A 13275-nucleotide genomic window follows, 5' to 3' on the forward strand; every position below is an offset into this window, starting at 1 on the left:
CTAATACTACTACAGTAGGTAGGTACTACTACATAATACTGTACTATGTACTAATACAATACTGGATAGGGGCGGTGTGTCTCATTAATCAAACTGGGTGGGACAGACTTTTCTTTTTTTTTTCTAGAAAGATTCCCATGGTCACAAGGCCCGTAACGTTAGATCATACCGCCGTCAATCGAGTGGAGCTTTTCTATTGTTTTTATTGAGAAATCAAGAATAATTAACCCAGGCTATAAGTATCAGCCCTGCCTCTGAACCAGACTAAGTTACTCGAGTCTACTCTACTCTACTCTACTCTACTCTACTCTACATAGTACTCTACCTAGTACATACTCTACATACTCTACATACTCTACTCTACACACCACACCTACTTACATCTACACCTACCTACAATGCCTTCTATCGGTGGCTCGAACTCTCAGTTCCCTCCCTGCCCGGGCCCGCCGCCCAAGGGCCCTCTGCCTCCCCTGCCGAAGTAACACGGTCAACCTCTTCCACTCACGATAATGATTTCGGCCTCTGCTCTATCGATGATACCGAGTGAAGCCATCTCCACCTACTACTATCTACCATCATCTACCATCGACCATCGACCATCGACCATCTACCAACCTATTTAATACCTTTTTCCATCCGAAACACGACGCTGGCTCTCGTCGTTTCGCCTTTGCAGCGGCGCTATTCTCCTTCTTTGTTTTTAATTCCACCATCGTTTTATTTCTTTTCAAATCAACCTCGATCGGTTCTGGCGGCTAAAGGGACCCACGTCCTACAGAGGGGGGACTCAATGACGCAAGTCAGACAGTCTCACAGTGGACTGGAGCTGCCATTATTATCTACTTTTATTATCTACTTTTTCTCATTGTCATGTACTATAGACTAATATACCCACCACGCATTGCGAGCAGAATTCACTGCATTATCATATTAATTCTGTCCTCTTCATCTTCCCTAGTTACCACCAACTAACCAGGTAATTAGTTATGTACACCATAGTACTCCATACTACTTGTTTCACCTGGTCAAGTTTCCGCCAATAACATGCCACCCCATGCTCATCATGCATAACATTACCTCGGAGTATTTCCTTGATCTTAAGGTATATCTAGGAGGCTTGCGCAAGCATGCAGAACTAGTTGGTAGACAGCATTACTAAGGTACCTATTTATCACTCATAATTGTTGTAATTAACTACTACTACTACTACTACTACAACCAAGTATTTGTAGTATATTATCGACTCCGTGGGGTACAAATTAAATGAGGTCAGACAGAGAGTACGGAGTACAGAATAGAACAAACCCAGCCATAGAATAGAGCATGTGCTCTATTGTTTAGTATGACTCATTGGTAAGCCAGATAACACTTTTATTAAGTACCTCCACAAGCTGCCTAATCATTAATTCATGTCAACCATGTCATGTGCGAGTGGGGTAGTAGCACATCATACTTGAAACGACCTCTATATAGCGTCATAATGAATACCCGGAAACTATCTTCACCACTGGATAGAATTTCCCGATGCCAAGGCACGGCAACAGAAGGTCATGGCGTATCTGTACACATGGCAATGGATAGCGACCCGAGATACCGGGATATTGCAGGTAATAGAATGATTCTGCATGTGGGGAGCCTCCCTGTATTACTGCCTTACCTCCTAGGTATACTTCCAGTTCTGTACAGCTGTACAGAATGCATGCAATGAGGGGTAGCTTGGGTGCCTAGTAGGCAACTAGTCATGTCTCATAAACTGAAACAATGATAAGCTGACTGGCTAGCAATTATCAGAGGTCATGAAATGCCTCATAGAGTAGTACAGACAGACAGAGTAACTACTCTGTACCTGCTACCTGAGGTAGGATACCAACTCTACTCTGTAGATGCATAAGGTAGTTATGTACATATATAATCCAACATTAAAAGCATAATATTATATCACGTGACCCCATCTAGCTCGCTGCTCACCTGACCAACACTCACTACCCTGTACGGTAGTCTGTCTGTGGTCAAGAGTGCCCTCATCATGCTCCTGGAACTGCATGTCTGGGGTCCGGCGTTCTCGCTGCCCTCCATCGACGCGCAATGTCTCGCGACCATGACCTATTTCTCTCTCGTCCTCCCCAAGGATGCCTGGGTGTTGGTTGCCAGCAGCGATCCCTCCGTTTCGCCAACAAGTACGTCCCTGCCCACCCTGGCACACTCTACCCCCTCTAACATGTCTAGATGAACTGCCTGCCCTGCGAAGTGGCGCCACCTGGGTGAGCCGGTTCCGGAATATTGTCGACTACCTCCGTCAATACTCGGGCGGCGAATGGGATCTTGACAGGGATTTGACCGGCGGCGAGAGAGCGGACAACATTGCGTGAGTCGGCGAGCTCTGAAGTTCTTTATTTTTTCTTTTCCTAGAAGGGTAGAAAGATCTACTAGCAAATTGCTAATAACCATATGCGCAGATTCTCCTCCTTTGTCGAATCTCGCGGACAATCCCTCGTCGATCTCTCGCTGTACGTCTCGAGCCAGAACTACTGGGACAAAACCTCGCCAGCATACGGCGCGATCCTACAATGGCCGAACCAATGGATCCTTCCGCCCAAGATCCATGCGCAGGCCAAGCTGCGTACCGAGCACCTCGGCCTCTCGTCGCTCGACCTCGAAGCCATCCGCGAACAAAAGGACCGCGAGCACTCGGCCGCCGTGGCGGCGGGCAAGATCCCCAAGACCCTCATCCGCAACCCGCGCGAGACCGTCTCCACCCTGCTGAGCAAGACCTCCCAGCAGAACCAGTTCCGCCTGGAAGCCCTGACGGCCGAGTTCTTCGAACCCCTCGAATCCCTCCTCGGCCACCAGCCGTATTTTCTCTCTCCCGACCGCCCTACCACCCTCGACTGTCTCGCCCTGGCCTATCTCTCCCTCGCCGATATCCCGGACCTGCCCTTTTCCTGGCTGCGCGATGCCATGCGCTCCAAAGCACCAGGCTTGACAGCGTACACTGACCGAATGCGCCGTCACCACCTAGGTCTCGAGGTCAAAGTGATAGATGCTTTATCTGCGACTTCTACTTCTTCTACTTCTTCTCCTTCTCTCCCCTGGCAAGCGCCAGAGCGCGCCTCCTTCGCAACCCTAGGCAAAACCCTCTACGACACCCTTGCCGACTCGACCCCCATCCTAAAACACATCCGTCTGAACAACCGTCTTCGCGAGGCCGCCCTAGCCCCGCACTCGGGCCTTTCAGGCAAAGAAAGCAAAGCGGTATCAGCGTACGCCCTCGCCCGCAAACACGACCTGTACCTTTCCATCGGCTCTGTCGTGGTCTCCCTAGCCGCCTTGGTAGGGTATATGGCGCACATCGGCCTGGTGGGCTTCTCTCTCGCCGAGCAGGAAGTACCCTCGGGCACAGATCCGGATCCTGATGCTGACATCGACGCCGTGGTTGATGCGGGGCAGGTCGGCGATTTCCTTTCCATGCTCTAGCATATAACTCTATAGTGTGGTATCTTGGTATACTTCACTCATACTTGGTATACACTCAAGTTCATCCAAGTCTACCTGTTATTTAGCGGTTAGTGTATTATTATCATCTTTGGTATTAATTATAAATTAGCATTGTTTATCCTTGAAGAATTCTCCATCCATGTATTTAATCATTCATCGTATGCCTATAGACTTTCCATGGGTATATGTCGTATAGGATGTCCAGTCTCTATACTTAGCAGGTATATATCTAGAAGCTTAAGCTTGGCAGTCAGATATAAACTGAAGCATGCTTGATCCATAGGCTATACAACGGTAAATGGTTACTCTGCACTGCTCTGCACTTTATTGCCTAGTACTGACTACGCGTACGGAGTACAGACTAAGTAAATGTCATATATTACTAGAAGTTGGTTATGTACAGGGACCACTTATGTCAAGATGTAAAGTCAGGGGTCTGAACCCTTGCAGTCCCCTTGTCGCCCTAACGTCAAAGTGTCCCCAGGACCGACCCATTTTGAAGAAAGAACATAAATGGAAGAGGTAGAAGAAAGAGTAAAAAGTCTGGAACGAAGGAGAAACAAAGAACAGACAAACGGGTATATCGGTTTAGTTGTAGTCAATGTGCACCTCCAGACGGACGGCCTCGGCGTTGGAGTTGCCGCCGAGTCCGTCAACTTCGCGAAGAGCGTATGTGTAAGCGTTGACGACGGCGGACGCAGAGGAGGTGATGTAGGAGCACGAGCTGCTGCTGCTGGTGGCTTCGCAGATGCGCATGCCCTGGACTTCCTGGCTGGCAGCCTGGGCCTGGATGGCCGAGACGTCCCAGCCGGACCAGCCGTCGTTGCTGGTGTTTCCAAAGTCGAATTCACCCCAGGTGCACGAGTAGCCACCATCTTGGTCGGTCGGGAGGGTGCTTCCCTTGGCGGCACCCCAACCACCCTGGGAGTTGGCAGCAAACGCCACGTATTTGACCTCGCCCGCGGCCAATGTAAGGGTCAAGGCCGAGTGTCCATACCAGCCATCCATCTTCCCATCAGGGCCGATCTTGTTCCAGAGGGTAAAAGTCCACTCGTCGGTGCTGCTGCCCACGATCCGCAAAACATACTGGTACTGAGAAGCAGCGGCCTCGGCGACTTCGATGATGTTGCTGCCCCATGGGTTGCCGACGTTGCCAGCATACTCAATACCACTGCTAGAGGAGGTCGTGGAGCCGCCAAATCCAGTGGTCGAGTACTGTCCATTCGATGGGATGGAGGTCCAGCTAGAGCTGTCACTAGAAGAGGAAGAAGAAGAAGAAGAAGAAGAAGAAGAAGAAGAAGAAGAAGAAGAAGCGGACGACGACGACGAGGGGGCTGCAAGCAGAGCAGCGATGGCAGTCGGCTCAGCCATCACAGAGGTGACTGCCGCCTCCACAGCTGCGGCAACCGGAGTAGCCTGACCAGACCACTCGTTGATCCAAGAGACGAGCTTGCCGTCAATAGTGGCATAGACAAGGTCGCCCACACCTCGCTTATCCTGGTGAGCGTGACGGCGTTCATGGCCATGCATACGGGCCACGGCAGAGCCAGCGGTCAGGGCCGTCAGCAGCAACAACGAGTTCTTGATTTGCATATTGTAGGTGTGAAGTAGACTGTATTGGTTTTTGTTCGGTATGAATCGATCGATCGTCTCGTAGGTCAGGTCACGGCAGTGATTGGTTAATTTGGCAGTCTGTTGTGGGAGAAAGACCGATGGAGTACTGATTCAAGGAGTGTAGCGAAGAAGACCCAAAATAAAGGAGTGTGAGATGTAACTCCCAGGGCCAAGGGAGAACAAGAACAGGAGACGAAGGAGCAAGACGCAAAACACACCAAACGAATGAATAGGAAGGCCCAACAATAGGGAGGAGGGGGGAGTAGGGAGATTTATCCCAGGTGAATAGCAGGTAAATACTAAACAATACCCAGGTCCTCCTCAGCGTGGACCCTGGAGGACCCTTTCCACGGGTGGCCAGGGCCGGTGCTGGAAGTCTGGGCGCTGATTGGCCATGTCCCGTGCAAGGGCCCAGGAACAGGTCGAGGCTTCCGTTTTTGGCCTCTATCGACAGGGGCTCCTGCAGAAAGCGGTAAGCCCGAAAGACAAAACAATCAAACCTGGCAAGTCGGGAACCCACACCACGTTCGGCGACTGGCTGGGATGCGTTTAGCTGCTGATCCTCACGGGCGCCTTCAGGTTTGGCTGCACTGCCATGAACCCACTGCTTGAGGGCTCAATTTCCCAGCTCCACAAAGACGTGAGACGGAGACGTGAGACGTGAGACTTTCAATTTGGCCAGGCTGTGTCGGATGAAACGGATCAGTCTGGAAATACGATTACGTAGTATCCTACAGGTACGGATACGAAGGGGAGGAGGAGGAGGAGGAGGAGGAGGAGGAGGAGGAGGAGATTTGAGTAAGTACAGCGATTTGGGGAAAAGAAGAAACAATGAAAAGTATTCGAGTATTGTCTTATGAGCTAATTAGTTATCTAGCAAGTATACGGAGTAGAGAACATTTGTTCGACCCCCTCAACGTTGCTGAAGCGATTCCCGTTACAATCCATGTTGACTCAGACTACCTACCTAGGTACTACCTAGGTACCATACTCCCTACGGCGTACTCCGTATAGTATCCTAGGTGATATCAAGCGATCATTCATCTCCTATTGTTGATCTTGATATAAAAACGATTAAAGAAAAATAATTCGGCTCAAACCTTGCTAGAATACAAAAAGTAAACGAGTGGTTACGGAACTGATCGTCTCTCTCCAATGCCCTATTTTTGTTCTGACCGCTAGACCATTTGACAAGCCGTGTCTACCTAACTGATTATAGCAGGATGAATGCTCCAATCCTGGACTTAAGATATAATAGTTCCATTAAAGGTCAAGCATCCCTGTTGCCTTTGACTGTGTCGTCGACTACGGAGTATCCAGGGTATATCATCTTCCCCCCCCCCCCCTTTCCTTCGAGGACCTGGGATACCTGGCGCCTAGAAAATGAATTTCGAGGGATTGAAAAAAATACACAGAAACTATTCCTTAGGCATATCATACCCTGTTCGAATCCGAATCACTCTTCTGGGGAAATCTGCCGGAGAAGTCTAGCCTCGTGCAGCCTTTGCGGCGTGGCCCATCGAGTATATTTTGTGCCTATCTGCTTTTCAGCGATGAGCTACTTTAGCATTTGCAATTTTTGACACCATATATAAACGTCGCCTGTCTTGCAAGACCTAAAATGCAAGTCATTTGAATACCGAAGTAGCATCATCGAACCATTCATATAGATCAGACTTTCAAATGAGGCACCGCAGCCCACGGCCCGAATGCTTGAAATATCGAGAAAGGAGGTTAGAAACTGCGTTGTAGGTTCAGATGCTCAAGTCAACGTTGAAATGCTCTAATAATGATGTCGTTTCGTTGATGGCAGTGGATGAATGCCTTGAATTTCTGGCTTTGGTCCGTAATGGGAATAGCCAATCATCTAGTCCAAAAGTAGATAAGCGCAGCCTCCACCCCGTGATTTCTAGGCCTCAGGTTCGAGCTAACCGCTTTGGGTACAGGCCGTCATTGCCGTCCATCTTCCACCTTCCCGAGTCTTCTCACTTCTCTGAGTGTCGAGCCTTCCCACGAGACGACATGAGCGATCATTGAGCATGCACCTGACATAGACTTCCTGAATTGCTAACTTAAGACACCTTCGATTTCCCCCGTTCCTCTTGCGCGGTCATGGCACGCTCTGCCATCGTTCAGGAATACGCCCCCCCGCCGCCCGCGAATCAAACTCTGAGTCTCGACCAGAAGGTCAGCCTCGAGCGCCAGCAGAATGGCATACCTCGTCCCCAAGGATACCGTGTTTCGTGGCACGCCAATCCAGCCGTCGAACCCCATCATTTCGGACAGTCACACCCCATGAAGCCCTGGCGGCTAACCTTGACAAAACAACTGGTGATGGCGTACGGGATGCACCACGCCATGGATCTGTACCTGTCGCGCGAGGCGACTTTCGAGGAGATGGCTGAGTTCCACAAGGAAGACTACCTTGAATTTTTGCGACAGGTGATGCCTGGGGATATGGAGAATCCGGACCAAAGCGAGAACGTCATCAAGTTTAACTTTGGCGACGACTGCCCCATCTTCGATGGCCTCTTCAACTACTGCTCCCTCTACGCTGGCGCTTCCATCGATGCCGCGCGCAAGCTGTGCAACAACCAGGCTGAGATTGCCATCAATTGGTCCGGCGGCCTTCATCACGCGAAGAAAGGCGAAGCCAGTGGATTCTGTTACGTCAACGACATCGTTCTCAGCATCCTGCAGCTGCTGCGCCAGCACCCGCGTGTCATGTACATCGATATCGACGTCCACCACGGCGACGGTGTCGAACAGGCGTTCTGGTCGACCGACCGCGTCCTGACTGTCTCCTTTCATAAATACGACAAAGATAATTTTTTCCCCGGTACAGGCGCCCTCGATAGCACCGGTCCGTCTCATCCGTTGAACCCCGGCGCACACCACTCGCTGAATGTCCCACTACACGACGGCATCGACGATGAATCGTACATCCAACTGTTCAAAGATGTTATCGGCCCCTGCATCGAGACGTACCAACCGGGCGCTATCGTTCTACAGTGTGGCGCAGACAGCCTAGGCTGCGATCGGCTGGGCTGCTTCAATCTCAACGTCCGTGCTCACGGCGCCTGCGTCGCTTACACCAAGACCTTCAACCTCCCCCTCCTCGTCGTCGGCGGCGGCGGGTACACGCCGCGCAACGTCTCGCGCGCCTGGGCGCACGAAACCTCGATTCTCATCGACGCCGAAGATCTGATCGACCCGAACATCCCCGACAACGTCGCCTTTCGCAACCATTTCGGCCCGGACTTCTCTCTCTTCCCTCCTTTATCTGAGATCCGAAAACTCGAGAACAAGAACACCAAGACATACCTGGCAAATATAGTTCAATCTGTGAGGGAGCAGTTACGGTATCTTCAGGGTGCCCCCAGCGTGCAGATGAGCTTTATTCCACCGGACATCCTTGGTCTGCGCGAGGAGACCGAGAATGAGATCAAGGAAGAGGCCATGATGATGGAGGAGGACAACGAAGAACCAGGCGTGTTTCATTCGGGCGGTGCAGCAGGCCGAGGCGGTCGACGGCGTGATCTGGAGCATGGTGCAGGAGCTCGAGGCGAGCTGTACGCTGCGTAAACTCTTCTTTTTCCTTTTCGTCTGGAGTTATTGCTTGCATTTTCAGGAGGCTCGGAGTATGGGGTAGAACGATGGCGTTGGTTGGCTGTCTGATCTCTCGATCTTGACTTCTTCTTTTTTCTTTTCTTTTTTTCGCCTTTTCTCTGCCATGATCGCTACGAAAGAGATATCCCTTTTGTCAATGGTCAACCTTTCCATATACAGGTCTATACATCAGAGTACATTAGATATTTGTCTTATGGATCTATTTCAATTGGAGTACCCTTTATGACCTAGATATTCATTAAAGCCTCTGCATCCAATGTATGATTACTACCACCTAGGTGTAACGTGGATATAAAGCGACCAGAGCATTTTCGGCGCTCCACCCAAAAAAGTCATCTAAGACAATGATCTGCGCTATGCACAAAACCAATCTATTACTTCACCCCCTTGGTGACATTCCCTTCCCTTTTTTATTTCTATTTTTATGCCTTTTATCCCCTCTTTGATATCTTTTACATGGCTCAACATAAATAGATTACGCCATCCGGCCAGGCTGATGCCCCCCCAACTGACACAGGTCCCCCTCCCCCATACCCGTGCCCGCGATGCTAGCCCCTCCCTCACTCGTCAGCGCCCCGGAGACGACATCCATCGACCAGGAGAAGGAAAAGGATAACTTGCCCACTGGCGCGGACGTCCTCACTCTGCCCTTCTGGCTTGTGAATGTACCTCGAAGCGAATGGCCGGAGGAGTGTCCGGGTTTCCTGCGCGATTTGCCTCTCAAGTCGATCCGGTGCTTATCAACGCCGGACGAGCTGTATCAGAGGCAGGGGTGGGAGACAGTTACGGAAATCGTTCGTATGTATTATACGTATAGCTTTGATTTAACTCGCCATTGAGACGCAAAGACGTGTGCTTATTTATTTGCGATAGGAACAAATCGAATCGATCGGTTCCAGCGCGTCCCTAGCGATCTGAGAAAATACCTCCAGTATACGGCGCAGATTAAGGCAAAGTACGGGTCCGTGATGAAGTTTGTTGTCAGGGAAAGACTGCGGTTTGGCGAGGGGGAGCCCGAAGACCTGCGGCCGAGAGGGAAACCGTTTGAATACGATGGTAGGGGTGATTGAACTGATTTGATTGGAGTTTTCTTTTTCTTTTTCTTATCTTTTTTTGAGATTCGACTTGGATTGCTTGTTAACTGGATGTTTCAGAGGATATCAAGATCCTATACAATGATTGGCCGTATGGGGTTGAGAAGGATATCGTCCATCTGGTCGTGTGGACGAAATTCGAATTGGAAGATGATCCGGCCACGGACGATTTGACGCCCAAGGCGAGAAGAGAGATTGAAGAGTATGTGCAGAAGACATTCTGCTCGCGAGTGCCTCCTGAACAGGTAAGACATACACCTTACCCACACATACGCATGCATGCACACTTTTTCATGGCTATGAGTAACCGAACTGTTAGGTCGTCTGGTTCAAGAACTGGAAGTCTCTCAAGTCCATCCACGCCGTCGAACACTTTCACGTCATGCTCAAGGATCCGGATCTGGATTTCATCAAAGAGATCACTGGCGGAGACGTTCCTTTGGTAGCCACGATATAATATAGATCTACGACTAGATATTACTTTCTCGGCTGGCCTACAGACGGTGAGCTTGCTTATAGGAGGCCAGCTATTCCAGGGCGCTCTCAACCAGAGAGCAGGCATGTCATTGCAGGAACTCAGAGCAGCCTATTTACATCTCAAGTCAACCCCCTCCGAAGGTTACATTCTCAGTATAGGCTCATGCTAACGAACAAGGGAGACTATTTCCTGCAGCAGGAGACAAGGGTGGAGCTTCAAAATCAAGGTATTTATAGAGATTTAAATATGATTGGTACCAGTTCGTTCTACGTCATTTGGGGTTCTCTCTGGACTGGCATAGCTGCTTAGACAGTATGTACTACACACTACATACTTTTATTACCATCTCCATGAACAGGGGATTCTAGATAGGCAACCTGACATCATTTCCTTCGATAGTAATAGCTCGAGAGCCTCAAAGCAGAATGAATACTCGTACAATTTGGTAGCCTTGCACTGCGAACTGTTAGCAGTCGCTGACTAAGTCGGGTCAAAATCCAGGGTAGCTGAGAGACGAGCCTTAGTTAGGCTACGACATGGTCGAGTCAGAACGTCAGCCAAGGAACAATCCATAATAAATAGTACTACTATCTGGCAGCCCACCATTCCGATTTCTAGAAATTTAACTCAAGCTCATCGAAACCCGTCTCTCGTCATCGAGTGAACAATAATGCCTGTCCCGCACATCCGCCATTCCTCCCTAACTAGTAAGTTTTTGTAGAAGAAAGAGGGGGGGGGGAAACCTGAGCTCCAGGCCCCGCCCTGGACCCAAAGGCTTCAGCTTCTTTTTCGCTGCCTCGCCATCCCACCTGTCCAACACCTTCTCGATCGGCAAGCTCGTCATGGCGGCTAACTGGGGCGCTTCTTTCTTCAATGCTACAGGCAACCGATCGTCGGTCGATGAGGTCCGGAATGAGTCTGGGGCCAGTGGTGAAGATGAGGTCGTGGAACCCGACCAGGGCAATGGTGAGTAAACTATACCCATGAGCATTTGATTGGCTTCACTGATTTAATAATGGCCTACAGTACTCTCTCATATCATTTCTCAACTGCGACCGGGCGCAGACCTAAGCCGAGTGGTCCTCCCCACCTTCATCCTCGAACCGAGATCCATGCTCGAACGCATCACCAAGTGAGTGCTTCCTCGCGGTCAAACTATGTGTACGCTAGAAAAGACAATGGGGATTTCTCATATATTCCGTTCTCGAACAGCTTCATGGCCCACCCAGAGACTCTTCTCGCGATGTCCACGATCGACGACCCCCTAGAACGATTCGTCTCAGTTGTCAAGTTCTATCTGAGCGGCTGGCACATCAAACCTCCGTACGCCCCTCCCCCGGCATTTCGATTTAGTTGGATGGTTCTGATACTTTCTTTCGTTGTAGGGGCGTGAAGAAGCCGTTGAATCCGATTCTCGGAGAAACTTTTACCTCCTACTGGGATTATCCAGATGGCACGCGCGGATACTACATCTCCGAACAGACCTCCCACCATCCCCCGAAGTCGAGTTATTTCTTCATGGCACCCGAGCACAACATCCGGATAGACGGGACCCTGAAGCCCCGGAGCAGATTCCTGGGCAATTCTGCCGCAAGTATCATGGAGGGAATCGCCATCTTGCGCCTCTTGAATCGAGGTCACGACAAAGAAAAGGGCGAGAGATAGTACGCGGATTATTTGGAAATGAAAAGTTAATGGAAGCTCTCCGGCTAACATGCATTAGCATCGTGACTCAACCCAATATGTATGCGCGGGGCATTCTCTTCGGCAAGATGAAATATGAGCTCGGTGACCACAGCTACGTCAAGTGCCCGGAGAACAATCTCGTGGCAGATATCGAATTCAAGACGAAAGGATACTTTTCTGGCACTTACAATGCCATTGGAGGAACGATTAAGAACGAAAAGACTGGCGAAGTCTACTACGAACTCTCCGGCTTGTGGAACGAGGAAATGTATATCAAAGATGTCCACGTACAGTCAACCCCCCCCTTTCCTTTCCGCTTCATCTCGATAAACCAGGTCTTTCTAATCTTCTTCTAGACCCACAAAAAAGAGCTTTTGTTCGATGCATCTCACGCCAAGCACAGTCCTCCCTTGACGAGACCTATTGAGGAGCAGAGCGATCGGGAATCCCAGAAACTGTGGCTCAAGACTGTCAAAGCGATCATCGCGAGAAACCACGAGCTTGCCACGGATGAGAAGACCAAGATCGAGGATCGTCAACGAGAGGAAGCGGCAAAGCGTGCAGACCAGGGGGCCGAGTGGCATCCCCGACTGTTCCGTCCGGTCCACGGCGGCCCTGGCGGCCCGGATGAGGGCGAAGAAGATCTCGACTGGATCATCAATGCGCAAATGTAAGCATTTAGTTCCTGGAAGCCATTTTATCTACCTCTCTGCTAACTTGATTCCCAGCGATTCACACAACCCAGAGCTTGCTATCAAGCAAATTCTGGCTACCGCTCCCATCCTGAAGGGTCAAAGAGAGACATCCCAATTCGAGATTCCACCGCGCACTTCCCATGCTGTCCCCAAGGGCTCCGAAAATGAACAGCCCGGCCATCCCGTTCTACGACAAGACTCGACCACTTCCCGAGTTGATAAATTCGTGGACGCGGTGGAGAACTGAGCTCTTTTCCATGTGGCATCAACTGAAGTCAAAAAAGAATTCAAGCCACAATATGGTTCTGCTCCCACCATCTAAAATTATTTGAAAGACGCCTCTGGCAGTTGGTCTCGACCATCATCTGAATTGACATTATAGGCTGTTTTATAAGGACATCTTCCCCCTCCCTGTTTCCCTCCTTCTCATACTCCCTCTCAACGACTGTCTTCTACTACTAAATACTGGATACCCGATTTGAAATGCAATTGTTTTACTCACACACAAACACACAAACACACCTTTTTTCTTTTTTTCAACAAAACAAGAAAAGGAGATCAACGTGCCCACGGTGGAAGA

The 13275-nt window shown here is 50.1% G+C and overlaps 6 protein-coding genes across 6 annotated transcripts; 5 read left to right on the plus strand and 1 right to left on the minus strand.

The window, feature by feature from the left end:
• Positions 1 to 1924: 1924 nt before the first annotated feature.
• ASPZODRAFT_131883 (hypothetical protein) lies at positions 1925 to 3790 on the plus strand. Its single transcript, XM_022722861.1, has 3 exons — positions 1925 to 2180; positions 2230 to 2368; positions 2460 to 3790. Exons 1-3 carry the CDS (start codon positions 2030 to 2032, stop codon positions 3475 to 3477), a joined length of 1308 nt encoding a protein of 435 aa, XP_022581475.1. The 5' UTR covers positions 1925 to 2029; the 3' UTR covers positions 3478 to 3790.
• Positions 3791 to 4086: 296 nt separating this feature from the next.
• On the minus strand, positions 4087 to 5091 carry ASPZODRAFT_141740 (hypothetical protein; the record flags this gene model as incomplete). The annotated part of the gene is made up of 1 exon (XM_022724778.1): positions 4087 to 5091. The coding sequence occupies one exon, from the start codon at positions 5089 to 5091 to the stop codon at positions 4087 to 4089; it is 1005 nt and encodes a 334-aa protein (XP_022581476.1).
• Positions 5092 to 6771: 1680 nt separating this feature from the next.
• Positions 6772 to 7315, plus strand: ASPZODRAFT_1864875 (hypothetical protein). Its single transcript, XM_022727257.1, has 4 exons — positions 6772 to 6860; positions 6926 to 6990; positions 7059 to 7162; positions 7232 to 7315. The coding sequence occupies exons 1-3, from the start codon at positions 6822 to 6824 to the stop codon at positions 7147 to 7149; spliced, it is 195 nt and encodes a 64-aa protein (XP_022581477.1). The 5' UTR covers positions 6772 to 6821; the 3' UTR covers positions 7150 to 7162; positions 7232 to 7315.
• ASPZODRAFT_65679 (hypothetical protein) lies at positions 7225 to 8697 on the plus strand (the record flags this gene model as incomplete). The annotated part of the gene is made up of 1 exon (XM_022729317.1): positions 7225 to 8697. One exon carries the CDS (start codon positions 7225 to 7227, stop codon positions 8695 to 8697), a length of 1473 nt encoding a protein of 490 aa, XP_022581478.1.
• A 420-nt stretch (positions 8698 to 9117) lies between these two features.
• ASPZODRAFT_25055 (hypothetical protein) lies at positions 9118 to 10769 on the plus strand. The gene is made up of 4 exons (XM_022727984.1): positions 9118 to 9540; positions 9616 to 9798; positions 9897 to 10081; positions 10156 to 10769. Exons 1-4 carry the CDS (start codon positions 9288 to 9290, stop codon positions 10291 to 10293), a joined length of 759 nt encoding a protein of 252 aa, XP_022581479.1. The 5' UTR covers positions 9118 to 9287; the 3' UTR covers positions 10294 to 10769.
• Positions 10770 to 11156: 387 nt separating this feature from the next.
• ASPZODRAFT_151561 (hypothetical protein) lies at positions 11157 to 12942 on the plus strand (the record flags this gene model as incomplete). The annotated part of the gene is made up of 7 exons (XM_022725748.1): positions 11157 to 11280; positions 11341 to 11446; positions 11527 to 11637; positions 11700 to 11978; positions 12038 to 12287; positions 12357 to 12670; positions 12729 to 12942. 7 exons carry the CDS (start codon positions 11157 to 11159, stop codon positions 12940 to 12942), a joined length of 1398 nt encoding a protein of 465 aa, XP_022581480.1.
• Positions 12943 to 13275: the final 333 nt, after the last annotated feature.

This window comes from Penicilliopsis zonata (genome assembly GCF_001890105.1).
Source record: "Penicilliopsis zonata CBS 506.65 unplaced genomic scaffold ASPZOscaffold_6, whole genome shotgun sequence".
In the NCBI taxonomy this organism is placed as follows: domain Eukaryota; kingdom Fungi; phylum Ascomycota; class Eurotiomycetes; order Eurotiales; family Aspergillaceae; genus Penicilliopsis; species Penicilliopsis zonata.